Below are 16,302 nucleotides of genomic sequence, written 5' to 3' on the forward strand. Positions count from 1 at the left end.
AAAAAGGGATGTTTGCCATGGAAAAGCTCAGAACCAGACTTCAAACACTCTGCATATGAGTTTACTTGAAAAATGATTCACTTTGGATATAGCTGGAGCAAAATATATTTAAATCATATAAATCACAGAATCAGAAATGCTTACAACTTTGAAATTTCAGCTGGATAATTACAAAGAAGTAATGAACTTACTGTCCCTTATTTGAACTCACCAGAATTCTCTGATGTTATAGGAGGTTGACAGTACTTGGCACTGATCTGGTGGGGTTAGTAAGGGTATTGCTTATTTCCTTTTCTGGTAGCTGCTGGCTGGTTGTGGTATTAAGTGCAGCAACCACACTAAGGTTTGTTTCAAGTTACTGCTCTCCTTTGCATCATCTTTTGTATCATCAGTAGTATCAAATGATACTGAGAGGGGAGCCCTTTCCAGAAGTGTAAAGTGCATTTATACAAATAAGTCAAATTCCAAGCTGCTTATACTGAAATTATAAAAAACTAAAAACTTTTGGAAAATATTTATGTTTAGCTTGAGAACATCCTTTCCACTGCAAATATACTCTCACAGTAATATTCTTAGACAATTCTCAGTGCAGAAATCATTCAGAAAAGTCTTGGGAAGTCTCAACAAGATCAGCATGTATTTGGTTCTTTCTTTTGTTTTATTTTCAATTCTGCAATTGGACATAAGAAGATCTTTAAAGACAGGTCCTCCTTACTTTGCCCATTAAAATCCATCACTGGAGTTGGAACTGGGAGACATGCAGTGGGGTTCTGACCTTGTTCTTTCAATAAGAAATGTAATGCTAATTAAGTTGGGTTTTTTTATAAAATACTTTATTAAGAATAATAAGAGTAAACAAGGTTACAAAAATACCAACTTTATTAACTAATGAAGATGTTAATTACAGAAGATTTGTATTACAAGTTATAACCACAGTGTTCCCTTTTCATTAGGCATTCAGCAACTTCTACTTAATGGGAGCATTATTTTTCCCACTTAAATAAGAAAAAAATACTTTATTATACATTTAACTCCACAGGCAGCTCCCTGAAGTTAGATTCCATGGAAGAAAACACCATACATAAATGCCCAAATGTATGTTTAAAAAGGAACACTGGAAAATTTTAGGGTGAAAAAGCCATGTCAGTTCCTGCCAGCAGCCCCAACATTCAAAAACAGTAATATACCAGTGCACATGAGGGAGGGAGAAAATAATTGATAAGGAGACAAGCTAAATAGCCAATCCAATATGCTTCACACAGTCCTCATGGGGTTCAGCTGGTTTGCAACCAGCTTTCCAGAAGGATGATGACAAAGCCTCAACTCCTGCTGAGGTTGCCTTGGAGCTGAGAATCTGTGCACAAGGATCCACGTGGAAAAGCACTGAACAACTCTTAGACCCTTCTCTTTTGACAGTCATGTTCACTGAATTCAAGGGACATTTTGCCTGAGTAGATTTTGACCCCCAGAAATATATTTGGACCCTTGTCTGAAAAGCTCTAACTCAAGTGAGTAGCTCTGTCAAGTACATTGGCCTTACCTGCAGGAAGGGATTGTAGAATGTCTCAGAGAATTCTAATCTTAAACTAGAGAAAAAGATTTCAGCAGTAGCAACACAAATCTAGACCAGTACATTCCCAATTGAGAGCTACATTTTTCTCTGAGGGTCATGAGCTTTATGAGAAAAAAAGAGATAGAGGGAAAATTTTTCAGGGGAAAAATGTTTTCTTTAATAATAGGAAGAAGCGTTACCCAGTTCTAATGCCCAAAGAAAATAGTGATTAAGTTAGACTAACTTCAGTTGCACAAAATCAGCTCTTAGGTTTTAGTTCCAAAATTTTATATCCAGATATTACACCTTTCAGAGATAAAGGATTAGATACAGCAAGGAGAATGACAATGAAATTCAGTGGAGTTTAAGAATGTCCTTAGAATTTAGGTTCTGTACCCCTTATTCTTATCTGATTAAAAAAAATATTTATGAGGTAAAATTCAAATCCTTCTGAAGTTAGTAAGAGATTTTTCAGCAATTTAGATGGGCACTAGATCAGGTTCCCTTGTTATAACAGAAAGAAAAATATTAAAACAGTGAAAAAATATCTATAGTGTGTCCTTTCTTAAGAGAGTCCTGTAGTTATAACAGTTGCCTGGTACGGTACCATTGGTACCAACAAGAAATATTCACAGGAATAAATGAAGTACAGATTCATTAGCACATATCATTATTCTATTCTACTCTTCCCTTGCTCTTCAGGATCTCAGGTGCCCTCCATTCTGAGATAGGGAGAGCAAAAGTACCTGGTAAGCAAGTGCATACAAACTTGTTAAGTTCTGGAGCATCAACTCTGCAGAATTTATTTTACTGAGGCACTGCCCAGAACAAACAGGTAAAAATCCTTACACATTGTCTAACAAAAAACAGTAATTTTATCATGTTTGTGTGTGTGTGTGTGTGTGTGTGTGTGTGTGTGTGTGTATGATATATATATATATATAAAAATCACAGTCTTCTGCACAGCAGAAGCTTATAACTAAAATATTTTAGGATTCAAATTTTTTAGATAGACATAACAAAATTCCTGCAAATATAATACAGTGAGCACATAACAATTCTTAGAATACGAAGAGTGAACATGGAATTGTATGTTTTTCCACATTCTACTTGTGGCTGAGAACAAAACTCACTTGGAGTTTCTTAAAAGTCTTTTTTAAAAATGTAATCCTTTCAATAAGATATGGTCAGTATATGCTCAGTATGAATACACTTTTCATCTATGTGACAATAATTAAGTGTAGATACAACAGGCTAAATCCTGCCCTCTTTAGGCCTGGTAAGAGAGAGGCCAAAGGGAGCGTGAAGCCTTCAGAGGTGGCCAGCATAGATTGAGACAGACTGTCTGCATAGCATCCACAACCTTGAATCTGCTGTACAGAGAAGTCACATCTTGTCCAAAGAGGCTATTTACATGGGGAGGGATTTCAGAAGCTCTGCTTGCTGAAACAATTCTTCCTGTGTGCCAGTAGAGTCCGCTGGATGTGTGACACAAACCTCAGCACGCCAAGACGCTTAAGCCTGGGCTGAAACTCATCCAGCTCACCAGATGTCAGCATACTTGAGTCCCACTGAAGTCAAAGTGCACTGCTGAAGAAAATTTGGTGGGTCAAGACAAGGCCTGTCTCCTGAGACATCTCCCCTGAAGTGGTTGCTTTCTGACAGGGCAGGATTCAACCCTGCATCTTCTGCATGAGATGTCCTTTTGTACGTCTACACACGGTGTCAGCCTCGTGGCTGTGCAGTTAGGTGGGAAACACAGACCAAACTGGAAACATTTACAATTTACACAGTCACAAGTGAAGTAACAGTGGTGTTACTTATGCAATTACATGTACAGTAGTAAAACTAACAATTGGATATATGTAGTATCAATTTTCCAGAAATAAAAGGGTAATCAGTGCCACTTATAACAACATATTTGTACAATACTTCCAGACATAAAACTAAATGCTTACAGGAGAGCAAGCATGTTTCATAGATGATGATTTTTTTGTTCCCTTTCCCTGTCAGCCTAAAAGAAAATGATTGTCTTATATACTGGCAGGAAAAGAGCAACTAAACTATAGATGATGTTGTCCATATTAAATACAAGATCATATCAATCTCTGCAATTGTTTTATTATCCTGAAAGGAAATATACAAAAGATAGAATTTTATCCGAATCTAGTTAAGTTTTTATTATAGTTCTGAAGTCTCTGAAAAACCATTAATGTATAACTTACTTTTCCCAGTCTTAAGTCTCTCAGCTAGGTACTAGATTCACCTGTTCTTTTCTTTGCTGTAAATGCAGAGTTTCATGAGATAACTAGAAGCAACTGAATTTTTAATAGTTGTCTGTTTAGAAAGATTTGGGCATATTTGATTTAAATTTCTTTTAATGCCCAAAGTGATTAGTTTTTCAAACCATATGAAATGCTGTCTTTAGCATTGAAAATCCACAGTTATTTCGGGGTCAAACTTTAAAGAAATGATCAATAGTTTGCTAAGCAAAATGGGGTTTGAGATATCTGTTAGAGGACCACATATACAGTGAAGGAGCCAAGTGCAGAACTGGAGTCTGTAAGCATTGTGTAAAAGAAAGGAGTAGTGACTTCTACGAGAACTCTGCTTATGGCAGGCTTGTCAAAGTCCATCAATAATGAAACGATTACTTACTAAAGATATTATTTTTAATAAAATACTGAAATCTTTGACCTCTTATAAGGGGGAAACAAAAATATGATCATAAATGCTGTCCTTGACAGATGCATATATCTCTCAGTAGGGCTTTTGTTATATATGAAGAGAAATATATGGCTCATAGAAAGAATAAGATGTGTTAAGTAGAACTATAATTTGTTTCTCCTTCTAAGATAATCTGAAGAGCAGCATTAAGGAAATCATATGATGTATTTCTACAAAACCATTTATCATCCAGTAATGTCTTTGCAAAATTGTTTATCCATTCAAGTATCTTCAGGAGATATGTCACCATACTTGCATATACTGTAAGTCACTCCAACATTTATAAAACAACACTGATAGACAAAAGACACCAAAAACACCCATAAATATTAAAAGAACTCAACAAACTTGACTATCAAGTACTTAAAAAATTGTTGATCTTTATATTACATATTAATTACATGTTGTCCAAAATCTTTCAGTGGGAGTTACTGACTTTTTCAGGGTTTTCTGTAAGTCATCATAATCTTGTGTATCCACCGGGAATAATATGAGACCCGGACAAAAATCCCAGGACGATTTCGAATGGCACACCCACGGCCAGGAACTATGACACCAATAACTATCTTCAGCCTGTTTTGTTCACAAACCAAAGGACCACCATAGTCTCGCTGGGAAAAAAAAATAAACGGTGTGAGTGTCACTTCTCAATGCTTCAAGACACAGCTCCCACCTGTCTGAATGGTTTCTTTTGGGGATGGCAGGATGCACCAGGCAAGAGTATTCTTGCCATAGGACATAAACCAACTTCCAATATATATATTTTTTTCATAACCAGAACTTATGAGAAACAATGTCAGAGTTGGCTTCTGACCTTTTGTTCCTTTCTGTGCAAATTAAGCTCTGTGATCCATCTTTACATGTGATTCTAATGACTTCAGACTAACAGATTTTATTCACCTCTTTAGCTACCTGCAAGCCTAATGTTTTTTTTCATGTGAATATAAACCAGATGAGCAGAGTGTGAGTTGACAGATAAACATCTTTTTTATGATGAAAGGCTTTGCATCAAACACTACTGACAAAGTCAGGTTACTATCTTTCTTTCAGTCAATCATCTTACAAGGCCCTATAATGACAACTGTACACACTAATAGGCGGGGGGGATAACAAAAGTAATAAAAGGTAATATTTTTAAAGCATTATTTAGAGACATAACTTGTTAAAGTGATCTTTTTTGTTGTTATGAATGAATAAGACACCTATACACTAGTTTATGCAGTATATGAAAATGTGGAGTATGACTCACTGAGATCAAGGTTAGATACAATTACATAGATCTGGGACTTGAACATAGATGCTGCAGTTTCTACCCAGCTTAAAGGTGGACTGGACCCAGCAAACTTGCTGAAAAACTAGACAGCAAGTTCTCAGATAGTGAGGTATTGTTTCAAAAAATGAAAGCTGACAATTAGCATTGCATTCTCTCTGGATCACCAGAGAAACAACAATGCTTGACCTTTATTTGGTTTGGGATTTTTTTCTGACTGACGGCAGACTAGTTCCCACATGAACAATGAACTATGTCAGCGCCATCAGAGTGGCTCATAAAACACTTTCAGGAGTGAAGTTTCACCTGCCAATCTGATTTTGTTCCTCTGCCTGTTCTCTGCTAAGGAAAGCAGCTTCAAAGGAGAACTTAGGGAGCAGGAAACTGCTCTGTGATTAAGACTGATTGCTAATATTAATTCATTCCATTTCTTCTTGCAGGGGAAAACAAAGTGCAGGATCCCCAGCAGACTCCCATGCAGATGTTTCATTTATAAGCCTTGACAAGTCTAAGACCTCATTTACAATTAAATATTTTATTTTGAAGAAAATACTTTGCTACAAAAAATGATCCCATGGAATATTAATAACAAATGGAAGAGGCCTCAGCTTTATGTTCCCCATGGCTGGGTAGTACCCTTGGGTAGGGAAAATTTTACTACATGGTTAATGTCAGTATTAGGAAATCAACAAGTCTATTCCAGATAATAAATACTTAATGATTTTCATGGCTTCCCTCCTTCTAGATATACGCAGTCAGATTTTCCATAAAAAAAAATAAATTATATCTTCCTGTAATAAATTATTTACAGCTTTTCTCCTCAGATGTCTTTTCTCCATCATCAAAACTAGTGCTAAGCAAAACAACCATACAATCACTGAAGTAGTCCTCCTGTCCTCATCAATATATTGCTCAGGCTCAGGAGACCAAAATGTTCCAGCCTTCTGACTCATAAAAACCTCAGGACATTTTTGGATCTTTCTCCTTCCTTCATAACTGTATCACCTCTGTTGAGTACTGATTGTTAGGTACTTTGCATGCAATACCTCATCCAAACAAGGTGGAACATTTCCTCTAGCCTTTGATTTCTACTCAATCAACTGCTACCATAGAGCCCACCTTTGTTCTTAGTTCTTAAACAGAGCACAAGTTTGTCTCAGTCTAGTGAAGTGTTTTAGTATGTGAGTTTATATATAAGATTCCTGTAAATCTTACAATGGTGTGGTGCACAGTGAAGTTAAAGTAATTTCTGCACTCTGACATAAAAAAGAATACTTGTAACACAAATAATTTTCCAATGCAAAAGTTTAGTACAATGAGAATAATTATTAAAAAAACTAATAGTAATTTTTTTTTTGGGGGGGGAAAGAAATAGCCAGGGTCCTAAAAATGTATTAGGAAATACAATATTTACCTCACAAGGCCCAGCACCTATGGTTTCAGCCACAGCACAGATTTCAGACTCATTCACAGTAATCTTTCCTTTGAGATATTGGTTGCATTTCTCATTTCCCAAAATAAACAGGTTTGCTACTTGGAGAAGGCCATCATAGTTAACTACTACAATTGAAAAGAAAAGAAAAAACATTTGTATTTTAGAGGGAAAAAGTGTTTCAAGATACAGTCTAAAAAAACTTATTCATGTAATTTCAGTCATTATACTTTCTCTCCGAAACTCACATTTTTGTCTGTCCCCACTGTTATCAGGATTTTGTGTTTTGATTTTCTTATATTTTCTGCAAATGGGTTTTGCCAGACATTTTTTTGGTTTTCATGTCTGTTCATGTCTGAGAATATCTGGACAAGTTTTTAGTACCAGACTAAAGGACTGGGTAACTGGTCTTCCTCTATAGCTCACCACCAACTTGCCCAGTCATCAAAGAAATGAGAAAATGAGCCTGGAAATGTTATCACTCTCATCAGTGGAGGGAGGATTCTGCTCCCTGCCTTAAACATGAGTTAATGTGTAACAGTGCCTGCCATGGCCTAGGGAAGGACGTGTGACTTGAAAAATACTGCAGCAGAGTGGAGTTTTTCTCATTCTGTGCTGGCTCAGCTACCCTGAATGACTTTGTGCCTGCAAGGGCAGAGCCACAGCCTTGTGCAATCTCCATTCATCAGTGTGAAGGTCAGGAAGCAGGAGCCCTGTGGAGCTTACTCTTGTTCTACATGTTGAAAGACAAGCCTGTACAAGCTGCAAAGATAAATAAAGGGTCTGGACCTGCCCATTCTCTGCACAGCCATCAAATGAAAATGCCAAGCTTGCCCTCCACTGACTTATTATCCTGTTTTCTTGAAAAAAAAATGGATGTAACACTCCTTCCTTCCCTGACCAGGATTCTGTGAGGATTATAATAAGTAGTGCAAAAAATATAGTACAAAGTCCTCAGATGACAGATGTTATGTATTTACTGTATTACATAACTCCACAGCATTGCAAATTCCTTATCAGTTCTCTTCAGCTAAGCTTTCCTGTGATGCTGTGCTGTGCTCCAGCCTGATGTCCCTGTCCCCCAGACAGATGCCCCCAGAGGATGGCTAATATGGGCATGCTGGGAACATCAAAGGCAGTCATTTGGGAGAGGGCTGGTACAGATTAATTGCCACCCACAAAGAAATGGCAGAGTAGTGGCTACGAGGAAGACAGCCTCAGAATTCCAGCCTAGCTTCTGCTCTGCTTCCAGGACAGTGTGAGTATATTTCTGCTGCTTACTCAGGGTCTGTGGCAAAACAACATTTGAGCACAGTAAATATTGGAGTAATTATTGTCAACTGGCAGCTATTAACTTTTTATCAACACATAATTAGCCAGATATAGCATTTACTAGACTAAATAAATGTCTGTTCTCCCACATATTTGTATTTTCTTCACACAAAACTGTGTTTAATAAACATTTGAAAGGTTGCAGTGTCAAGCACTCAAAAGTTAGGAAATGCCAGACTTGGGGTTGCCTGTGCATCCCTAGCTCACTGTTATTGTGTATGTTAATAAAGACTTTGATTTCATGTTTCTGTATTAGTTTTTCCACAGGGGCTTGCTTTGGATTACAGAAAGAAACTGCTCAAGTAGATGAACAAAGGTTTGTCAAGAAACCCTGTTAGCATTCTGCAGAGAAATTTTGCTTTTTTATTTTTACATGTAGATTAGTCTTTTTCTCTAATTCACTCTTTGAAATGTTTGAATCATTTTGCCTGTCCCTGAAACAACAACAACAGAATAGAAGAGACTACTGGAAAATATTTCATATTAAATTAACTTGGATAAAAGGCTCAGAGATTTACAAATATTTTTTTAAAAAACAAATCTATATTTTAACAAGAAGTGTTGGAAAACTGTGGCATCAGGCAATACCCGCAGCCTCACCTATAATGACAAGAGGAAGTAAGTTGTCAACGTATTCATTTAGTTTTTAAAAATAGTTTCTTACATCCAGTGTATCCCCATCCATAAACACTGCAGCTGGTCTTCTCTGGAATGGTACATCCAGAAATGGGCAATCGGATTATTTCTACAAAATTTGTCAATATAGCAGGTCTGAAAAGAGGAAAAAAATATTCAATATAATGGATTTTACTTAACCTTCTAAAATATATTTTAAAAATTACATTAAGTCTACTATAGACCACAGCAATTAAAAACTGTGCCAATTCTTTTACTTTTTTTTTTCTGTCTTTGAAGAATGTGATGGATTCTACCTATTTTTTGTAGTACAACTGCCAACTGTCATGAAATTCTTGAAATGCTGTCATCACTTTTATGCTATCTAACTTGGGTTTTAATCTTAAAAGTAAGTAGTGATGGCATTTCATTTGGCTATACAGGTTTGTTAATGTGGAGAAATTTTGAAAGCTTGTATATACACAGGATCTCAGGATCTCAGCTACAATCTGGTGCTTATTCTATAAATTAAAATTATATACTAGTTTGTAGGTTTTCTTTAAATCTCCCAACAAATCTAAACATGGTTAACAGGAAGAATAATGTAGGTATGACTTCCCAGCAGTAACATCTGTTTTCTGAGTAACATTGATGGACCTGCTGGATTTCTGCATATACCAAGTGAAATTTCTTTCAGTTGGAAGTTTAACCCATGGAGACAGCATCTGTAGTATTGGAGATACTGGAGCAATGAACCTGCAAATCTCAGTTAGGAAGAATCTCACCCAGCAGATGAAAGTCCCAGAATTCACAATAACAGCTACTGACCTGCTAAGTTTCAGTAAGACCAAATCCGACCCTGCAGGGCCATATACCAACTGGGAGATATTTCGGACTTGCCTACGCTTCTCCTCTCCCTTTCCTTTGATATTATGGACTCCAAGCCAGGCTTTGTAGTCTTTCAAATCTTTGTACCTAAATGAGGCAAAGTTGGTTATCGTTTTGCTGACTGTATAATAAAATAGAATAACTAAAAAACTCTGCTTAATATGATTATGCTGGAAGATCTTAACTAATGCTCCTTAGCAGAAATGGCTTCATGCTGCCAGTTGCTATTCCAAAATCAACATGCTTGGATGTAAGGTTTTGGCCTGAAGCCATTACATAATTTTATCTTTAACTGTTACTAAAATCTTTTTTTTTTTTTTTCATAATAGAATCCAAACATTTAAGTCCTTGGACAGTATGAACCTTTGAACTTTTTTAGATTTACCCAAGTTTTCTATTTTATTTTGTCCAGTTAAGCAGAAGCATGACATTATTCTCATAAAGAGGCAATTGTCTAACCATGACACTTGGAAAATCTATTTATGCTTCCACGTAAAATAGCCAGGGCTATTTAGATTTACAGCAACAATAACAGAAAATACCAAGGTCCCACAGGCCTTTTATATCAGAAAAGCAGTGTTAAAGCCAAACAGGAGGAAAAACTTCTGCATTCAAGTTGAAGAAGCATCGTGCTGATAAGTTCCCGAAAATAGATGTATTTTAATATTGCAAAGTTGCAGACTACTGTACCGAGAAGGGAAACACTGCCTTGCTGTAAGCACCCACTCTTCTTTTATCAAAGTACCACCACAGATATGCTTATTCCTGGAGGAAAAAAAGAAAAGAAAAAAGGTTAAGAACACCCCCAAAACACTAGTATTGGTTTCTACATAGCCAAAAAGTTTAGAGTGGTTTGCTCCTCACACATTTGCTTGTGAAATGTGGCAGACTGACAGCATGTGGAAACTTTGCTCTGTCCCTTTGCTCTACAGTTTCAACACTTAACAGCAACATCACTTTGCAGAGCTTACTCCAATGTGCAAAAACCAGAAAAACAAATTCAGTTACTCTGTTCATTTCGTGGTTTCAAAGCTGAATTTGTAATAAGACACCTAATTTAAAATATAAAATAAAAAAAAGGGCAATTCTTTGTAACAGGAACTGGACTGAAACTTTCAAGCAAATCCCCAAACTGCCACCAGATGTAAACAACATTTGGTCATTATTCATGTAAGTATTATTCAAAGCATTGACCTCAAGGTGGAGAGTTCCTATTTGATTACAAGCCCTAGGAGATTTGTGTCCCCACATACTTCAGTTGGAAACAATCTGCAGTGTATGACATCTTACATGTGATTATAGAAAACCTGAAGCATAATATATCAAGTAAAATTAAAGCAATTAAGCATGACAGTTCTTAAAAAAATTCCTGTGGAATGCAGATTAATTAGTTTCCTTCTTTGTGCCTCCAAAATCACATTTATTTTCTGTAGCTCTTTGGAAAGTGAATCAGAATTGTCGGCAATTTGGGGAAAAACTTAAAATCTCACAATTTATAAATTCAAATCACACAAATGTTCAAAGCTTTGTAAAGAACTGCTGGATGGATACCAGAGTATATGTGGAGTTCACAGACAGGATAACACAGAGCTTTGACTTTTTTTTTTTTTAGTAATATTTTGTTTGAGGAGCAAAATATCTGATCCAAAAGGCTGGAGTCTTCTAAAATGTAGATTCTAGCTTGTTATATTATAAAAATATCACAGTCAGCAGTATAACTATGTTCTTCCATGTTATGTTTGCATTACATATTATGTTATACAGAATTTCATCATCTGTTTTAGAAGATTCATTAGTACACGTAGAAACGTTATTTCCTCATTTAAGCATGGAGCAAATTTAGAGCTGGTTCCATGAAACAGATGAAATCCATTTAAATACACTTAAATACACTTGGTTACAGAATCTGAATTGGTTATACAAGAACATTTCATTGATCAGTTTAAGATTTAGAGGTGGGCTTTGGTTACCAAATAGGAATAGTTTCTAAGTTTCACTGGGCCCTCACCATTCAAACACAGCAATTCCATTTTGGAGTATACAGCTAGGCTTTCTTGCAGAAAGGTCAGAAATCATTAAGATTTTGTTTCAGACAATATTCTCTTTGCTTCCTTGGTAACAATACAAAACAAAACTACATTTTTATGCCCATGTGTAATACTTCAAAATATATTTTGCTGCTGGAGTATTCCAGGAATCCCTTATTCATAAAAGGATCTGCAATCATTTAATCACTCATGTTTCATGGAATTTTATTGCATAGCAGAAAATCCAGGTTCAACTACCCTAAAAATAGCCATTTAAATTTCAGATGTAATTCACCTTACCTGTCTAAAAGTTCACCAAATATCAAGGCTACTTTTAAAACAGTGCAAAGATTACCAGGGATGGGAAGAACAGGGAAGAACACCTCCTCCCCCTCACCCCTGAGCTTCTCTAGCAATGAAGAGATGTAGAGAATATATTTTTTATCTTTTCCTTTACTCCCATTTTTCATTTAATACCTTTTTTACAACATAGCTTTAAAAGAGATGGTGAATCATAAGTCAGTAGATTGAGTTTAGTTTGGCCCAGCAGACAAAAGACTTTTTTTTTTTTTTTTTTTTTTTTGTGATAGAAGTTCCAGGGCCAATACATGAGATATATCCTGTTATAAATTAATGATTCACACTTCCAACTGATGAGTTATGAACCAGAGTAAAGAACATAGGAAACATAGCCATTCTGTGTTCTGGCTTTTACACAGCAGCAAAGATCTGCCATAATGTAATACATGTGTTATACACAAGATGTACGTGTCAGGGTCTAACTTTACAGGATGAAAAGGATTTCCTTATAGTTCCTACTTTCAAAGTGAAAATATTGATCTGAAATTCAATTTTTTTCTATCAGTCTCAAAAATGAACAGTTTAATGCTGAATGTGAAGCCAATGTTATGAAAAGGTCTGCAGTAACTAACTGAAAGAGCAGAATACTACAAATGCTTTGCAGGTTCATGTGTACAAGTTAGTGATAACAAACATATAAACTATTTCACTAGCAGAGTGAATACTATGGCATCACCTGACATTAGAAGAATGCTGATTCTCTGCTTTTACAGAACTTAACTGCAACATAGAAATATTTTTATTGTGGTCAACATTTTCTACAATCCTAAACCGAATATCCCAGTAGTTGCATTGCCCTTCCAATCAAAGTGATAGTTACCTGTATGTCAAACTAACCACCCATCCTTCGTTAGTTTGTGTTGGGATTCCATTTACAACTCTCAAATGTTTTGTTGAGGCACAAGGAATGGCAGTATCTGAAAGCAGGTCCAGAGATCACATTTTACTAAAAACAGTGGTAGGAAACCTGCACAGTAGCATATAAGGACCACAAGAAGATCAATATTTACTATGTATTAACTTTCCTGTGCTAATGGAATATATTTCTAGGCCATCAAAACTACTTCAGTGAAGCTGAGTAGGTCTATTTAAATATCCATAGGGAATACAAAATACATAAATTTAAATAGTTTTTTGAGATTTACATAGTTAAAAAGCAAACATTGAAACTCATTACCAAATCTCACTACTGGCATGACAGTGAGAATAGATAAAGCAGTATAATAAAGCTATTCCTCATTTTTGTTCTATAAATTAATTTTGCTCAGTCAGTGGGTTTTTATAACTTTAACTAATCTTTATTTTTCCCCAATAGGAAAAAAGTGTCTAGATCTAGAGGATAGTCATGCACTGCACAGTTCATACACAAACTTACTTACCATCCAAGCTGGTTGTAGTAGGAGTTGTATCACCTTCACCTAGACAGACAGAGACATAAGATAGCCATAATACAAAATTAAAATACATTTAAAAATTGAATAAAATTCAACAGCAAATGACATATTTTTTAACTTTAGTGGTTCACAGAGTTTTAAACTTCAATGATTTCTTCAATATACTGCAAAAGCAGTATTCACTAAGGCTTAACAAGAGGGCAGAATTTTATTCCAATAAAATGAAATGAGAAATAAACATTTTGTTTGGAATGTCAAGCATTTTTCTTCTTGGCTGAATCCTGAAGACATCAGGCTGCCTATCATGTTCAATTTACATATTTCATTCAAACAAGCAAATGCTGAAAAATGAAGTTATCACTTTTATATAAGCTTTCAGGAACTATAGAATCCTGTGATTAAATTCAAAGAAGACTGAAAGAAATTCTCAATTCCTTAAAAACCTTTGAAAGAACTTTTAAGTTCTTATCAGTAAAAATTTATTCTTATCAAAACTTTTGTCCTAAAATCTGATTCAGTTCTTCCATCTAGTCCAAATTAAAAAAAAATTAGTTACAAGTTTGCTTTAACTTGTTTCTAAATGTTTACCTTCAGTGACATATACAGAGTGACCCAGCACTATGAGCTGGAGGTACAGGGATAGCTGCTAAAACTTGCACAAGGAAAATTTAAACAGTCTCATCCAACTTGATTTCCATCACAAAGAAAATATGTGTGTGTATACACACACACACACACACACATATATATAGGTATATTAATATATATATAGATACAGTTATATCTATATGCATATACATATATATACATAGTGAAATTTCTATGTGCATACATACATGTATAACTGTATGTATGTGCATATATATTTATACAGTATTGTAATGCTAGTACATATGAGTTACAATTGTAAAACTGGCATGTCCCCACTCTGGTGTTTGCAGAAATGTGCTACTCACCAATTCTGGATACCCTACAAATGTTTGCTGAGAATTCATCCTTAGGAATTCACAGATCCAAATAATGAACTCAGAATAAGTGAATAAAAAAATATTTCTTCAGCTGTTACTCTTCATTTATATTGACATAAATAACCTTTTGCACAGTTTTGTTTACTCTTCACATAGATGCCAAAATATCACCTGAGACTTCAAATACCACTTTTAGAGATGGTGGAGTTCAGACTATGAGGAAATGCAGCAGATTGCCTCTAGGAATGAGTGTAACATTATCCTTAACCTCTAGAGATCACAGACATGCATTCAAAAGCCTGATTTACCATTTAAGTATTCTCCCAGGACATACAGCAAAGTAACTTAGAAATAAGAATTGAAAAGAAAGATTTTGAACATAAATGTGAATTGCACATTTCTCAGCATAAAACTATCTTTTTCTACTTGTCATCAGTTTATTGCTGAATTCCCTAGGATTCTTAATTCTGTTTATTTAAGCTATTTAGATTTAAACATTCAACTTTGGAGGCATGATTTTCCTAATTCTTGCCAGGAGTTAAATCATCCCATAAACATCCGAAAGCAGAATCTAATCTTTATAGCACATATACACTTCAGCTTACATACAGTGAGTTATCCTAACTTTACAAAGACAGATCACACAAAGAGTCTCTGAAGCCTGCAGCCCAGAAGATAACTCTGCCTGGGTTTCTTGAGGCCACAGCCAGCATTCTGACCGCTAGACAATTCTTTGTCTCCGTCCAACCCTCATTCAATAGCTAGATCTGCTGGAAAATGTTTGACCATCTGTAATAGCCCCTTTGTGCTCCTGCTGCATAAATAAGTCTTGAAATCTCCAAGCTGGTCAAGGAAAAGAACCCCTTGTTCATATATTGCACAAGCAGCTTCTGTCTGCTCCTCCTCAGTCACGCATTCTTGAGAGAATCACACATTTTCTGCTGCCACAAGTGACAACAGGAAGGTGTGCACAGGCATGTGACACCGTGGCTTCACTAGGACTGCACAGCTGACAGTGCCAGCAGCGTGCCAAGTACTCACATCGAGAAATAGGGCAGTAATCCCAGGGAACAAGAGGATCATCTGTGTAACACCAGGGACCGTGAAAATCATCATCTGGATTGCGGCAATAGTTTTTCTTCAGTTTACTAACATCTGGTTCTCTGAATATTTGTATATGCCTACAGGGGAAAAAAAATTCAAAGTGTTGAAAAGCTTTATTCTATAGCCCAGATTTCCAAAGGTTAAATGTTGCTTTTCTCCATATTGTGTTATTAGCTGATTGAGAAGCCTACAGGTCAGGGTTTAGGGTGGGTTAAAATCAAAGGGAAGATGAGACCCAAATATTTTCTGGATCTGGGTCCAGCTTTCCTCTGGTTGATATTTTAAGCACTGTGTCCACTGGACAGCTGGGAGGCTTCTAGATCTCTCACTCAAGCTAAAATCTTTAGATACCCTCAAGAGGGATCATTATACTGATTAGAACAGTGCCTGTGATGCCCTCAGTAAATCTGCAGTCCTCTCTGGGGTGCACAGGTACCTTCACCTGCAGGTTAACAGCACAAGGGAGCATTGAATCCACAAAGCTGAATCCAAGGTAAAAGAAAGGCAAACTAAGAAAGGATGAGCAGCAGGCAAGGAGAAAGATGAATGGCTCAGACAAACTGCAGAGCTAGGTCACCTAAGCTGCAAACCTACGTGAAGCGCTTTAGAGGTGAAATTTTGGGGCCAAAACCT

At 36.1% G+C, this 16,302-nt stretch overlaps 1 protein-coding gene across 3 annotated transcripts in view; it reads right to left on the reverse strand.

Annotated features, from left to right (window-relative positions):
- Positions 1–811: 811 nt before the first annotated feature.
- HGF (hepatocyte growth factor) overlaps positions 812–16,302 on the reverse strand; it is a 56,795-nt gene continuing 41,304 nt past the window's right edge. For 2 of the 3 annotated variants that reach the window (XM_056516419.1, XM_056516418.1), the window contains exons 11-18: positions 15,607–15,746; positions 13,583–13,621; positions 13,024–13,120; positions 10,507–10,581; positions 9,757–9,903; positions 8,978–9,084; positions 6,964–7,109; positions 812–4,890 (exon numbers count right to left, since the gene is read on the reverse strand). In XM_056516419.1, coding sequence (XP_056372394.1) covers positions 4,720–4,890; positions 6,964–7,109; positions 8,978–9,084; positions 9,757–9,903; positions 10,507–10,581; positions 13,024–13,120; positions 13,583–13,621; positions 15,607–15,746 — 922 coding nt within the window. In that variant the 3' untranslated portion in view covers positions 812–4,719. Of the gene's footprint in view, positions 4,891–6,963; positions 7,110–8,913; positions 9,085–9,756; positions 9,904–10,506; positions 10,582–13,023; positions 13,121–13,582; positions 13,622–15,606; positions 15,747–16,302 lie in introns of those variants that run through there. The other variant, XM_056516420.1, reaches the window with a different exon arrangement.

Source organism: Oenanthe melanoleuca, chromosome 1A (assembly GCF_029582105.1).
Source record: "Oenanthe melanoleuca isolate GR-GAL-2019-014 chromosome 1A, OMel1.0, whole genome shotgun sequence".
Classification (NCBI taxonomy): Eukaryota; Metazoa; Chordata; class Aves; order Passeriformes; family Muscicapidae; genus Oenanthe; species Oenanthe melanoleuca.